The sequence below is a fragment of the Neoarthrinium moseri genome (assembly GCF_022829205.1).
Source record: "Neoarthrinium moseri strain CBS 164.80 chromosome Unknown scaffold2_Wmoseri_CBS_16480, whole genome shotgun sequence".
In the NCBI taxonomy this organism is placed as follows: Eukaryota; Fungi; Ascomycota; class Sordariomycetes; order Amphisphaeriales; family Apiosporaceae; genus Neoarthrinium; species Neoarthrinium moseri.
The window spans coordinates 1,583,985-1,597,694 of NW_026055116.1; the positions used below are offsets into that span (position 1 = coordinate 1,583,985).

At 53.1% G+C, this 13,710-nt stretch overlaps 5 protein-coding genes across 5 annotated transcripts; 1 reads left to right on the plus strand and 4 right to left on the minus strand.

Annotated features, from left to right (window-relative positions):
- Positions 1-321: 321 nt before the first annotated feature.
- On the minus strand, positions 322-2,052 carry JN550_001246 (uncharacterized protein; the record flags this gene model as incomplete). The annotated part of the gene is made up of 4 exons (XM_049310953.1): positions 322-1,027; positions 1,262-1,361; positions 1,419-1,766; positions 1,821-2,052. 4 exons carry the CDS (start codon positions 2,050-2,052, stop codon positions 322-324), a joined length of 1,386 nt encoding a protein of 461 aa, XP_049177152.1.
- A 961-nt stretch (positions 2,053-3,013) lies between these two features.
- Positions 3,014-3,803, plus strand: JN550_001247 (uncharacterized protein; the record flags this gene model as incomplete). Its single annotated transcript, XM_049310964.1, has 2 exons — positions 3,014-3,170; positions 3,286-3,803. The coding sequence occupies 2 exons, from the start codon at positions 3,014-3,016 to the stop codon at positions 3,801-3,803; spliced, it is 675 nt and encodes a 224-aa protein (XP_049177153.1).
- A 296-nt stretch (positions 3,804-4,099) lies between these two features.
- On the minus strand, positions 4,100-5,514 carry JN550_001248 (uncharacterized protein; the record flags this gene model as incomplete). The annotated part of the gene is made up of 2 exons (XM_049310975.1): positions 4,100-5,238; positions 5,331-5,514. 2 exons carry the CDS (start codon positions 5,512-5,514, stop codon positions 4,100-4,102), a joined length of 1,323 nt encoding a protein of 440 aa, XP_049177154.1.
- A 2,192-nt stretch (positions 5,515-7,706) lies between these two features.
- On the minus strand, positions 7,707-8,332 carry JN550_001249 (uncharacterized protein; the record flags this gene model as incomplete). The annotated part of the gene is made up of 4 exons (XM_049310986.1): positions 7,707-7,731; positions 7,792-7,850; positions 7,952-8,179; positions 8,330-8,332. The coding sequence occupies 4 exons, from the start codon at positions 8,330-8,332 to the stop codon at positions 7,707-7,709; spliced, it is 315 nt and encodes a 104-aa protein (XP_049177155.1).
- A 1,048-nt stretch (positions 8,333-9,380) lies between these two features.
- JN550_001250 (uncharacterized protein) lies at positions 9,381-12,202 on the minus strand (the record flags this gene model as incomplete). The annotated part of the gene is made up of 4 exons (XM_049310997.1): positions 9,381-10,018; positions 10,076-11,426; positions 11,665-11,951; positions 12,175-12,202. The coding sequence occupies 4 exons, from the start codon at positions 12,200-12,202 to the stop codon at positions 9,381-9,383; spliced, it is 2,304 nt and encodes a 767-aa protein (XP_049177156.1).
- Between the last annotated feature and the right edge of the window lie 1,508 nt (positions 12,203-13,710).

Here is a 13,710-nt window from a genome sequence, read left to right on the forward strand (position 1 = left end):
GAGTGTCTTTATTATTTTATAGGTTCGCAGGTATAAACTATGGTTAGGCACAGCTGAAGGGGCAAACTCCAAGCGGAGATAATACTGCCAACTCTCGGCTGATGTAAATAGCTGCCACCACACATTGCACGATGGGCATGCAGTATGAGTCTTGCAATTGGGATAAAGAATACATTGCAATTGGCCTGTTTCTATGTTTGTAAGTAGAACGCTGCGAACCGGTTTTTTTGAGACTAATTCAATGCACGTGCCTTGTTGGTGAACAATAAGAACTCGATCCATACATCTTCCAGATATATCCGTGGACGTCTGCTAACCTCTTCATCTTCGGATCCTGACTCTGACGCCCTGGCTTCCAGGGTAAGGAGAAGTCGTTATATAATCGGCATCCATGGCGATATCTTCAATTTTGGTCTCGTACAATTCCAAAGTGGGGCCAGTTTGTGTCTCCAACGTAGGATCATAAACATCGTACTTGCGGAATATGCCAGCGGTCAATGATTGCAGTTCCTGATACGCCAGGTTCATGCCAATGCATTGACGAGCACCCTTCGAGAAGCTGAACTGAGATTTCAGAAGCTTTGGGTTTTCAATATAGCGATCAGGGTAGAACACGTTAGGGTTCTCGTACAGCGCGGGGTGACGATTGATGATCGGCGCTGTCATGCCGAAGGGTGTCCCTGCCGGTATTACAAACTTCTTGCCCTCTGTTGTTTCAAGCACAAGATCTTCATCAGGGGCGACGCGATCCTGACGGTGGCTCGCTCCGGGGTAAAAGCGAATAGCCTCCTCAATAAGGGCATTGAGGAAAGGTAAACCGTCCAGTTTCGATGCAATAGGGAGTTGATTGGGGTCCGGCATTGCTGTTTCAAGTTCAGCTTTCAGTCTTGCCAACATACGTGGTTCATCTAGTAAATGAAACGTGATTGCAGCTAGCGTCGATGCGGTCGTTTCGCTGCCAGCAATCAATAGGACCACAGCCTCATCAGCGAGCCGTTGTGCTGTCTTCTCAGACTCGGGGATTTCACTGCGATAGATCTCGTGAAATATCGTTCTACCCTCAGGCAAGTCTTTTGAGTTACGTATTTCTTCGATTCGAGCATTCAGTTCCTTCAAATACTCTCATAAGTTTTGATCCGATCAGGTCTGCTATGCTTGCCATACCTGCATATAATTTGAGAATATACCAATTCGTGGTAGTAGCGCTAGCATGATAGCAGGTGGCAAGTTTGCCATTATAAAGGCGAGCCAGTAAACGTACGTGCCAAAGTGAGTAACTCTCGATGGTCCCATGACGTCAAAGAATGGGGCATTGCAGTCTTCCATCTCAAGGAACTTGGCACTATCCCAAGAGCATAGGACTGCCGGGATCACCGGAAGTTAGTAGCTTTCTATAAGAGGCAGACCCATTCTCAAACTGACTTGAATGATATCTTTGGTGGCCGCACGAAAGGGAGCGCTAAGATGCACAGTATCCCCACGTTGAGCCCAGCGATCCATGCGACGCAACAAGGTCGCCAGAGTGTCATTGATGATAGGCTCAAGACGGCGCACGTTCTGCTGGGAGAAGAAGGGGTTCAGAACACTCCGGCGTTTTCGGTGCAAGTCATGATCCTGGGTTGCGAGGATGGAGCCAGGTAATTGAAGCGTCTTCAAGATGGTCTTGTATCTTTCGCGACGATGTTTGGGAGACAGCGGGTAGAGCTTCTCAATAGAGCTTGGGTCATTGACATGTAACACATCAGGTCTGACCCTAACTACAGGTCCTGAAGAAGGGGAGATCAGCGGCGTTTGCTGGGAGAGGCGCCACCGCTACCTACCGTACTTTCGGTGCATCTCCTCAACGATCCAGACATACTGTCCGCCACGAATCACGTCGTAATACCCGGCATAAAGACTGGTGAGAGCAGCCAGCTTCGGCCCGGGAAACTTCGCGAGAGGGCTAAAGTATAGGCGGTAGATCGCCACAGCACAGCAGTAGCAGAATACGGTTAGACCCGCTAATAACAGGTGCCAGGGCGTTACCCCGACGATGCCAGCTTTCCAAGTCATTCTTCCTGGTGAATGAGTTGATTAAAGTCGGTACTTCTGAAGCTTCGGAGAGACAGTGTTTTTAGAAGGTATAATCGGAAAGATCTACGAAGGGGGGCAGTGCAGTCCTGCTGGAAATCACGTCGGCCCCGAGCGCGACTAGGTAGGAGCAAGGGTGAGCACACGGATGGCTAGCGCTGCCAAGTACCTAGTTGCCTGCAGTCTTTCAAGGACAGGATAGAACCATCCTCTGTGATAGAAGTCTTAACCTGGCTGTGCAAGCACTACCCCTACAGTACGTCTGACTCTCGGCTGCATCATTGCGTGTGCACTACAATCAGCTCAGCGCCACGGACGCCCAGCTGTAGCTGGCAAAATTCGACCACCTTCCGTCTTCCACTTGACCCTCCTTTGGCGAGATGGTAAATAGTCAACAGCCTGTTGGAGACTTAGGTTGGTGAAGATTGCTCTAACCGCAATCCACACCGACATGAATCTCACTCCGGCTGTTTCGTATTACGACCACTCCAAAGACTATATAGTAGGCAGGATCCGACGACCAAGGCATACCAGCTTGGACATTTGCGCAGCGCAGGTGCATAGTAAGTACTAGTCGAGTACTGTAACAATTGCAAGCATCTGTGCACAATGAAAACAAATCTGCGAGCATCAATCTTGCTTCCACTACTGGGACGTATATCAGAGGTGAACGACCATCTTGGCGGTATGTTATGAGTATCCACTTGTCAACTCCACACTCTCGTTGTTACTAATTAGGCAGAACACCGATACGTAGCCAATGATGCGGCCTGGCGTGCCTGCAGTATGCATTCGCACTCTGCTAACTAGCTGCATGCTATTTAAGTTTGCGAGTTTGTACGACGACTTGCTTCAGAGTTGGGTCTATCAGCTGAGTTCTCAACGAATATTTTCATTGTTTCGAAAGCCACACCCTGCTCGCCTGCTATCCCGACCTCTGATAATGCCAGTGACGGAAATCGTCCACCTTCATACCCTCTCGGGCAATGTCGACGCGGCGTACCGCGCCGTCTGCCTGCGCTGCATCCAGGCGCAGGACGAGTGGTGCGACGCCAATCTTCCTCAGCAACCCAAGGGGCTTGAAGCCCGAGGCGTAGCTGGTACGTCTTGATTATTCTCGAACATTGTATGAGTGCTCCTACGCTTTGAGTAGAAGCAGACGAGAATAAAAATAAACTAAACAATCGAGGTTCGCGGTGGCTGAAAAGAAAATAGTGTTCCAAAATACCAATGATCCCAGCGAGACCCTTCTGACCGCGCACTGGGACAGCGTCGCGGAGCATGGGATCTGGATCGCCTCTGCGACGAACCAGGAGATATTCCCCCTGCTTCAGGAACAGGTCGACCTCTCGCGCCTGGTGTACTACCACGTAGATGGGGTGTCTGCGTTTTCGGGCTCCGAGAACCCCCCGCTGATCCCAGTGCTCAAAGCTCCTGTTATCAGTTTGACGCACTACTTTGTATCATCGGAGAGGAAGCAGGAGTTTGACCGTGCATGGCAGGGGGTGAAAGCAAACCTGGACGGTTTCGCACGACCGTACGTACATCGAGGTGGCTGGAAGATCGAGAAGGGAGAGGACGCGCAAGAGGAAGTCTTCGTTTCGGTCGGTGGGTGGCAGAGTGTGGAGAGGGCTGAGGGTTTTATGGGGAGTGAAGAGGGCAAGAAGTTCGAGGAAACTCTGGATGCAACTGCTGCGAAGAAAGAAGTCAAGTACTTTACAAGATTCTTGTAGACACCCTACACGGATGACCCTCTAATGACACACATGTTGCTATGACTAGCATGATCGAAGGACGCGCATGTAAATGCCATGATGTATTGATTTCCTTCATGATTTCATCAATTCCACACTCGTTATCCTTGAAACCCGTTACTTATACATTGCAGTGTTCTGGCACTGTGAGAACAAAAATGCGAATTGCCTCTGCCCATTCCGGCGTACAGCTCAGGGGCCACGAGAAGCCATTTTCCACCTTGATCCCTTCTCTAATGCTTTGGCACACCATGCTGGCCTAACGCGAGGCACCATCACTTCCTAACACCGCCGCGTCTGCGTCTTCGCATCTTCTTGTTGCAAGAGGACGTGGACTTTCCTGCGCTTACTGTTGCCTTCTGCGCAGTGGTCTCCCCAGTCTGGCTGCCAGAAGAGGTAGCCTGACTGGAAGTGGCAGCCGATGTTGAAGTGGCCATGGATGCACCGCTGGTCTCGGTGCTTGCCTGCGAGCCGGAGTTGGTGTTGGCAGAACCCAGACCAACGCCGAGATTGTTCACCGCTGGCAAGGTGAGGTTCATCGCCTCGGCATCCTGCAGTTTCTGGCCTTTGTTCGGTGGGCCTTGGAAGTTCTTGGCATTGCAAGCATCCTGGATGCCCTTGCACTTGGCCTCCCAGACCTTGCAGTTCCGGTTCCCTGTTGGCCCGACCGATGCGTAACACGTCTCAGCCTGGTTGTAGCACTCTTCACTGGCATTCCAGCAGCCATCTTCATTGCTGTAGTCGGCGATTTCGACACCACACCAGTTGCCTTCTTTGATGAGACAGTCTGAAGGGACGAGGGTCGCGCCTCCCAATGCCTTCATCGACGAGGTGTCTGAAAGGGAAGACGCCGATGCTCCCGAGGACGGAACGGTGTAGACGTCGGGACCTGGCATCGGGTAGGGAAAGACGGGAGGATAGATGTTGAAGCTAACACTGGCATCGCCGTACTTGACATAGCCCGGGATCGAAACACTGTACTCGGCGGGAACGTCAAGAGTCCCGGAGTTACCGCCCTGCACTTGGACTTGGGCGCACCCAGTGTAGAATTGGGGGTCTCCCTTATCGGCATTGTGAAGCGCCAGCAGCTCTGGCCGGAACAGCCAGTTGCCAGACGGCAAACCAGGCGGGATCTCGACGGACATCAAGCCGTCAGCAGCGATCAGCTTCTCGGTGCACCATTTCCCGGCCGAGTCGTCGTAACCCTCCTCCCAGATCTTGAACCAGCCCGGCCCTGCGGCTGGAGTCGAAGCCATGTCGTCAACCTGCTTCGCATAGACAGCACAGGGGCCTTTGTGACCAGGGTCTATCGCGCCAGGCTCCTCCCGGTTGGGCCATACGCGCCACTCAAATGTCAACTTGGCGCCAGCCGGCGCAGGACAGGTAAATGCAACGGCTGTCTCGCCGGTCGAACCTAGAGGAGAGGATCAGACATGTTCATGAGATATGGATGGCAAACTGCAGTAGATATTATGACGGTTAAAGGTCAGGGGTATGAAAACTTACCGCAAGCCATGTCATTGCTGGATAGACTGGGGATAGGGCTAGTAGCGCTCTCTGGCCTCATGTTCATGCGGACGCAAGTTCCGTCGCCCTGGGAAACATCGTTGATGTGGAGAGTGGTGAAAGCCGTATGGGCGTTGGCAAGGGCTGCAGACAGGCCAACGAGGGCTGATACAGAGTACTTCATCTTGACAGTGGGTGTGATTTGGTGAAAAGAAGGTATTTATGGAGTAAAAAGTGAGTGACGAGCAGTGCCTAATCTCAAAAAAACGAGAATTCTGAGCACGAATCTTGATACAAAAGAAGGTAGAACGTCTAGCTCCTTTGGTGAATGAAGGGAATGTGCAGGCAGAATCACGGGCAGCTGGGCCTATGATTGTCCTGGCAGTTGGGGTATAGAGGAAGACGTGAATGTATCGAGATACAGTAAAGAATGAAATCTGCTTTCCAGCAGCGCGTTTGTCAAAAGAGTGTGCGATAGAAGCCTCACCTGATCAAGATGCCAGACCTGAGGAACGGAAGGAGAAAAAAAGGTGTTGGCGCGGGATCTCTTACACAGTCTTATAACCACGATACCGTGGAGACGGTAGCGGGGGAAACGCACGAGTCGTGTAGGACAAAACTTCCCCTGACTAACAGATATACCAGCTCTAGTCGCACATTTAGAGGCATTTCTGGGTGGGAGCCGTGGGACAATCACCATCCGTTTATACTGCTCCGCCAGCCTCCCACCCTCTGTGCCATATCCACGGCTTGAATGGGGGCCAATACCACTTGGGCACCCAACACAGCCAGGAGCCTCGAGGGGAGAAGGGATATTGCAGCAAGGAGTCCTGCATGCGTTAGGTCTGCGGGATAACTTTAACGCCCTCGACGGCCAACTGCCACGACCCAGAGCCGCCGGTAAGAGAATCCGAGGAAGGGGGGAGGTCGAGGGGAGGAAACGGACGCCCTCGTGGTGCTCCAAGCGCGGGCGTCCGTTTTCGTCCAGCCAAGTGCGCCAACAGCGGCGCCGGTTGGTGCAACCCTTAGCGGCAGCCCAACCAACGTCTCCCCACGGCTTCCACGCACCTCGCACTTCTGGTTGGCGCTTCTGCCCGTCATAATATTCCCCGAGACTGGGCGTTTCAGAGTGTTGCCGGTTTGGACTTTTATCGGGTCACTTTCATCTGATCGTTTGACGGGTCGGAAAACAGGTCGAAATACTTGGCCATCAGCCGCTGCCATGGCTTGCATGGCTCACGTCCGTTTTCCGATTGGTCAGAGTAACAACCACGCAAGAAACCCGGACCACTCACTTTTAACGATTAGTTGGCGTCGAAAACGTCCTATCGCCAGCATTTCAGGTGTGAGTTGATTGGCCTACGATGGTAGATGCACTTTTTTTCCACTACTGTAAGGGGTCATAGTGAAAATGGGAGTTTGTGAGCGTGGCATGCATAGTTATCCTGTCGGATTTCATCGGATGCAACCGCATGTTTACTGATTTGGCCCCTCATCCTAAGTGCATATTTCAGAGTAGAACTGATAATGAGTGTTGAAGCGAATTTTGTCTTCTCTCATCCCCTTTCTCTCGGTGATCATTTGGTAGTTCTGATGAGCACCTTTCCCGAAAGTGGTTACGCCTGGGTAGCGCACATAGTCCTCGAGTCAAGCAAGATATACCACCCTGAACGAACCAACGCCCCGGAGACACGGAGGCATCATTGGTCTCCCGGCATCCTACATGGGCAAAACAAAATGCTGTCTTTCGAGGCACACAATACCATGTGCCCCTTAGAAAAAGCGACTTCAGGAATTAGCACTCAGCAATGTCACAGGGTGCGCTCCCTCCCTTCACCAGACACAGCTTCAAAGACTTGTAGTAGCAGAGGTGGGATTATTTGACTCAATCCTCTTCTCCCGTCTGGACCGATTACTGTCGAAGCCTACGTGTCATGGGCGCGAACATATACACGATTTAGAGAACAATGAGTTCTATACGGGCCATGCTTCCTGCAAAATCCCTAATTTCAGGGGGCTCACACAGATCCCCCACGCGTGCATTAGTTCCGTTCCGGCATGATCAACAGTGTAGACCTAGAAAAGCCCAATGCTACACTGGAAAGGCGAGGGCTCTTGTCAGATCACATGAGACAGAGTAGAGAAGACGTCTATGAAGTCGTGTAGAAAGTAAGGGTGAGAGTGGGGAAAATTTTATGCGCCTACAGCCTTCAGGCGATCGGCAGACTACCCTACAGCCTAGGTAAAGACGCCTTCCTCCCCCGTGAGAATTACACCGCTCTATGCAAAGGTCGATCTGGCCCTTCCTGAATTTCCTCTTTTGTACATGCTATGGTACAGTGTTTGGGGTTTTGTTTCATTACTTCGTGGGTATCTTTACTCGTTGATCTTGGCGAGAATCCTGTAGAATACGGGTGAGCACGGAAAGGCCGTTTCTGGAAGTGGCTGAATGCAGACTTACTCGCTGTCGCGGAAGAGATGGAACTCCTCCTCACCGACCTTGACCGGGGATCCACCAAACTAGGATGACTGTCAGATACACAGCACGCCAAGCCAGGATGGATGAGAGGTCCGGAGCCGGGAACCGACTCTTAGGACACCTTGGACTGGAATAGACCTACCTGGGGAATCAAGACTCTGTCACCAATTCTGACACCCATGGGCAGACGCTGTCCCTTCTTGTCCAGAGCTCCGGGTCCAACAGCAAGGACCTTGCCCTCGTTGAGCTCCTTCACACTCGACTCGGGCAAGAAGATGCCGCTGGCGGTCTTGGTCTCGGCCTTGATCCGCTGGACCAGGACGCGGTCCAGGAGGGGGGCAAGGGACTTGATCGATCGGATGGCGGTAGACTGTGTTAAGAACGTGTCAGCGGTGAGAGTTCCGGCCTGCATTCTGCACAGTGGGGAGGGAGGGAACACGGCATCTTCGCCGGGGGGGGGTTGCTGCAGACGGCCAGGCGCGACTTGGATGAGGGTCGCAGGAGGGGTGTGCTAACTCACCATCGTGATTAGAAGTGCAAGAAATATAAAAGAGGTGTGCGTGCGTGTGATTGAGAGATGCGAGAGTCTGACGAGAAGATTACAAGTCGGGTAGTTTGGGCAAAGGAGAAATTGAAGCTATCGCGAGGTCTTCTGGAAAACTGTCGAAGAACCAATAGCTTCAGGAGCTTGGCCCGAACTTTTTTTTGCGCCAGTTTTTCCGATGCCGAGGAAGAAGCAGCCGCCCGGGCCCAGGGCACCTGCGAACCTTGGGCTGGGGTGGCCGGGTCCTCCAGCGCTCTTTAGCGTGCCGATCGCCCCGAATCCTCCAGCTTGCCGGGGGCCTAGACCACTGCCGGACATTACGCATTACTAAGGCCGCCTGTCGGCCCTTGATACGTACGAGTTACTATCATACATTCGCTCACTGGCTGCCGTTAGGAATACACACGATCAGCATGTATGTACATAAAGCTAATTGCATATCGCAGTATGTCGAGGTACACGTGAATTAATCTATGAAGATATAAGTCAAAAGTCTATGCGCTGTATCCCGCTGGGGTTGTTCCCACAACCTCCGTGAGCCCGGCTCGATTCAATTGTACTGTGTACTGATGCTCCAGCCCTGCTCTGATAACGCCGTCCGGTCCCGTCATGAATGTAAACATTATGCGTGACACATCAAGATCTCCGTCTCCGAATTCAGCGCTATTAAAGACTGTCAGCTATAGCTTTGGTATTAGTTTGCCTCCCCGCCGTATCCAAGGAGTGATCCAATGCCACGCCGTGCTGCGCGCTGCTTGTATGATGCCGACGCCTGCGTAGACAACCGCCAAGAACAACCAAGTCTGCAGCGAAGCACATAAGCGCGCAGCTTCAGCGAAAAGGTACCTGGGTGAATAATATATTCATCTCAGATTTGACCCTTCCAACCGAAACCTTGCAGGATGCTTGGGGTTTATGAACTTGCCAAAGGCAAAAGCGAGCGTGCCCCCAAAAGTGATTTTGATTGACAACCAGCCAATCCTGGTCATAGCCAATTCAATCCACAAATTGGCAAAACAACAACGAATTACTTGGATTGATTCGCAGGGGGTTCGAGAATGTGCGTGTGGTCCGTAGCTGGCTCGATTCGGCCCGGTGCCTCTTGTCTACAGATGACTGTGTCCGAGACCCATGGCTCTTCGAGAATTTCCTTCATGGTAGCCCGCTGGCGTGGGTTGATTGTAAGCATGCGGCCGATGATGTGTCTGCTCTCCCTAGGTAGTAGTCGTAATAGGCGCCAAGGACCTCGTATCACTTCCTTGGCCGGCGGCGCGCTGGATGTCGCCTCCTTGTGTCCTGTCGAGCCGTTCTCAGACTTGCTTGTGGCTGATGCCTCTTGCTTTTCAGGTTTCTTTTCACTGTGCCCACTGCTATTCTTTTGTTGCTTGTCTTCGTCTCCTGGGAATATATCGCGCTGCGGGGTGTTCGATAGGTCATTTGTTGAATGCGATGGCAGGATCAGCTTCTTCGGGTCGTGACCTGGTGTTGGCTCCGCAGCGAATAGTTTATAAGAGTTATCGGTCAACCGAGGCACTTTCCACGGGAACCGCCGAAGCGACATGCAACAGAAGATGATGGCCAAAGACCAAATATCAACTGCTTGCGGGTCGTACTTTCGCTCGTCATACACCTCGGGTGCGAGATATGGATCGGATCCGACAACTCCTAAAGATGATCAATTAGTCACGGCAGCTTTGGTGAAAGAGGACTTGTAAACTTTACCAGTTGCGAGCACAATATCGCTCTCGAAGGGGTATTTAAACACGTGGGCACTGCCGAAGTCGATGATCTTCATGATGCCATGCTCACTGACCACCACGTTGTCCAACTTCAGGTCTCGGTGCGCCAGACCCATGCTGTGGAGATACGTGACACCATTGAGGATCTGGAGGAAGCAACAGCTGACTTCGGGCTTCGACATTTTCCCCGTCATGACGATGGCAAAAAGATCGAAAGGCGCGTATTCCATCACCTCATACCACTTGCCTTTTTCCGACACAATATCCAATGTCTCGATGACATTGCCATGGTGCAAAGCCGATCCAATGCAGAACTCTGCTGTCAGCTTCTTAACGTACTCCTTCTCAGTCTCATACGTATGTCTGGGTCGGAACTCCTTCACGGCAAAGACTGTGTTATCCTCATGCCTTCTCATAAGCTTCACGGATCCTCCAGCTCCAGATCCAAGCACTCGGCCTATTTTGCCATATTTGGAGGTAAGACTGTGGTCCTCGGCGAAGGGGACCTGTTGTGATGGCCTTGAGACGAGCGGCGGCCTTGTGTCCTTGGACTGCACCGAGAGCTCTGATTTCTTCGGCTTATGACCGCCGCCCACCTTGAAAAACCTCCTGAGATCGGACATGGAAGTATTTCGGCTATGTGTGGTGGACTCGGTACCCGTATGATGAAGTTCATGGTTGCTCTTGTTCAATACTCCGAGTAAACCTGAATGACGCTTCTCTGCTTTGTCTGTCTTGCCTAGGCTCAGGCTTGTAGTTGAGGAGCTTGGGGACCCTCGCCCCTTTTTCCTAGAGAAAACGAACCGCGAGTCGATATTGGCCGAACTCTTGGTTGGTGGTGCTCGTTTGCTCGCAGCATAAGGGTCATTGAGATCTCCCGCCGGGGTGAAAGGTCGAGAATAATACTGAGAGGCACTTTTCCTGGAAGGGCTGGATTCTCTAGATACCGGGACCGAACCAGGCCCAACGCTGAACATACCTTGGCGGTGGGAGCGGGTATCGTGATCGCGCTCGTCGGGTGCGCTCGTCTTCTGCTGCGGCATATGGTCATATGATGCTGGGCGGTGCGGCAAGCCTATGCGCGGGGAAACTGGGGCGGATTCTTGACCAGAAGCTTGGGGCGTTATCGCTGAGGGTTCGTAGCCGCCATCTGCTTGCGCACTACTGGGTTTCAGATGACGGCTGCTGGAGATGGATTCTGGCCCGCTTGTGCCTGAGGGTGTCAAGGGAGGCGACACAACTTCAAGCCCAGGGCTCAAGCTTGGTGTATGACGGCCGGTGGGCGTATGGCTTTGCTGAGGAGTAGGGTTCAGCGAGCTCTCGTGGGACGGAACCTAGGTTGTGGTTGTTAGCAAGTGTAAGACAAGATTCGTACAACTTTAGATATATGAGATAGAGGTGCTGGGCAAGGTACTATTTCACGGGTGGATGCAACGTCGGAAAAGCAAAATGTCCTGGAATTGCTGCTTGTTGTCCCATGTGGCAGCCGAGGGAAAAAGCAAGGCAACGCAAGACAAGACAAGCAAGCAAGTAATCAGAAAATCAAAGGACTAGACAAGCCAGAAAACATACCCGCGAAGCCGGAAGAGAGAAGGGCTGATATGAGAAGCTCTTCATGCGTTGTTCTTGCAGCCGAGACTCGGCCAAGGACTTGGTCAACTCCCGCAGCTGCTCAGGCGTGACATCCGGGGGCTGGCTGATGCTGGAGGGCGAAGAGGCGTCTTTCGTTGGTTCGATCCGGGTTTGGCCAGCTTCGGGACCAAATTCCTCGACCTTGGAGGCGAAGCGAACGGCGGGGGGTGCGAGCTCTGGAGCGAGTTCATTCTTATCGGAATGCTCGGGTGGCTGACTCGAGCCGCCTGCGATGTCGAAAGCAGCAGCGGTTAGCAAATGTGAACAAAGAGGGCATCGCGTGGAGTGCCGTGAGGCTCCGGAGGGGACAAGAGCCACGGGCGTATAGGCGCATGACGCCTCAAACCCGCGGGTCTGTACGGCAGAGAGCGGTGGTGGGGTTGGCTGACTACACGCCCCTACCACAGAGAAGGACGCATCGGGTTCGGTTCACTTGTTCTCTGTACTCACCCTGCTGACGATTGGCGGCGCTCTGCATGGCTGCTCAGTGCTGGAGCATCGATCTGTCCGGCGAGGCGGGAGGGTTGGTGGTGCGGTCGGAGGGCGACGATACTTGGGGTAAACGAAACGGCAGGCAGAGATTTGAAGAGAATGGAGAAAAGATGATGCTATGATGCCGCGAGACGTCAAGAACGGAACAAGTCGAAAAGGCGCCAGTCTGCTCCAAGTAAAGTTGACCCAGCTCCATGGTGGGGCTCACGACATGGAAACGGGGGGTGCTCGCCAGCTACGAGCCTGCTACGAGCCCGCGACACGCCGCCGCAGCCCTGCGGGAGCCGCCAGCCCGCCAGCCCAGGTACTCCCAAGTACCCCCTGGCTTCCCTCTTCGGCATCAGCGATCATGTCGGCCCTGTTGGCAGGGATGGGACGGCTTGCAGAGAAAGTCTCTCCTGGAGGTGGGGCATCCTGGTCTTTTTTGGCCCGGAAGCTGTTCGTCCAGACTCTACTACGTCCTATGGAAGACCAGGCCATGGGTCAGGATGCTCGAGATGCCTGGGATGCTTGACGACTGCATGATTGACACCTGGGCGGCGCACATGGAGGCTGCATTATCTGGCAACGTTCTGATTTGGCGTCTACCAAGAGACAAAGTCAACCTTGGCACCATGTGCCTCGCAGTGGACGTGGACAATGGTACCGTCCCTTCGACGTCCCGCTGTCGCTTCCCGATGCTGTGGCCCGGCCTCCAGAAATTGGGGGCCTCAGACAGATCTAGAGAAGCCCACCGCGCCACTTGGCTTAACATTCGGCGCGTCACATCCTGCTCCAGAGCTCCAGTTCTCCGGATTGTGCCATAAAACTTCATCTCTTGCTGGCCGTCGAGCTGCCATCCCTGTGTCAAGCCTTTTCCGCACCTGTTGTCCAGTTCCGAGGTCATCGGTAACTTGGGGCATTCGTTCGAAGAGGTACCCGCTGCCGATTAGCTCGCCAAAGCCAGCCCAACCCGAGGCCATCGCTGTCACAGGCCAAAACGGTTGACAGTGATAGGCTACGGCGTTGACTCATGAAATCGCATTTGCATCCGGTTGAACGCCGAAAGTCGCCGTAACCCCAACGCCGGCTCATCGGATTGCCCTTTTCGGGTTACAGCTTTCTTCAATGCAACCCACGGCCATTATTCCCGACAGCCCTGCGTGTCGTCATTGGCAGCCGGAGTACATATGCATCTAGTCCTCACATCGTTCGCTCCCGCCTCGTCCCTGTCATGTTCTCGTTTGGCCTCTGCAATCCCATGAGCGCAAGAAACGCCAAGCACTGACTAAAGCGGGATACAGATCCGGATCGAATCCCTATGCGTCCAGAAAGCTTCCTAGTCGAGCATGACAGCGCCCCAAACGTAGAAGTCGGGCGGCGGTTACTCGGCGCATAACGACCCCACAAGTTCCAAGAAGATTTCTTTTTGCGGGCTATACTCGCGTCCAATGAAATGCGCAGGTGCGCCGTTCCAAGAGATTTCACTTACGGTGGCGTTCACGAACATGATTC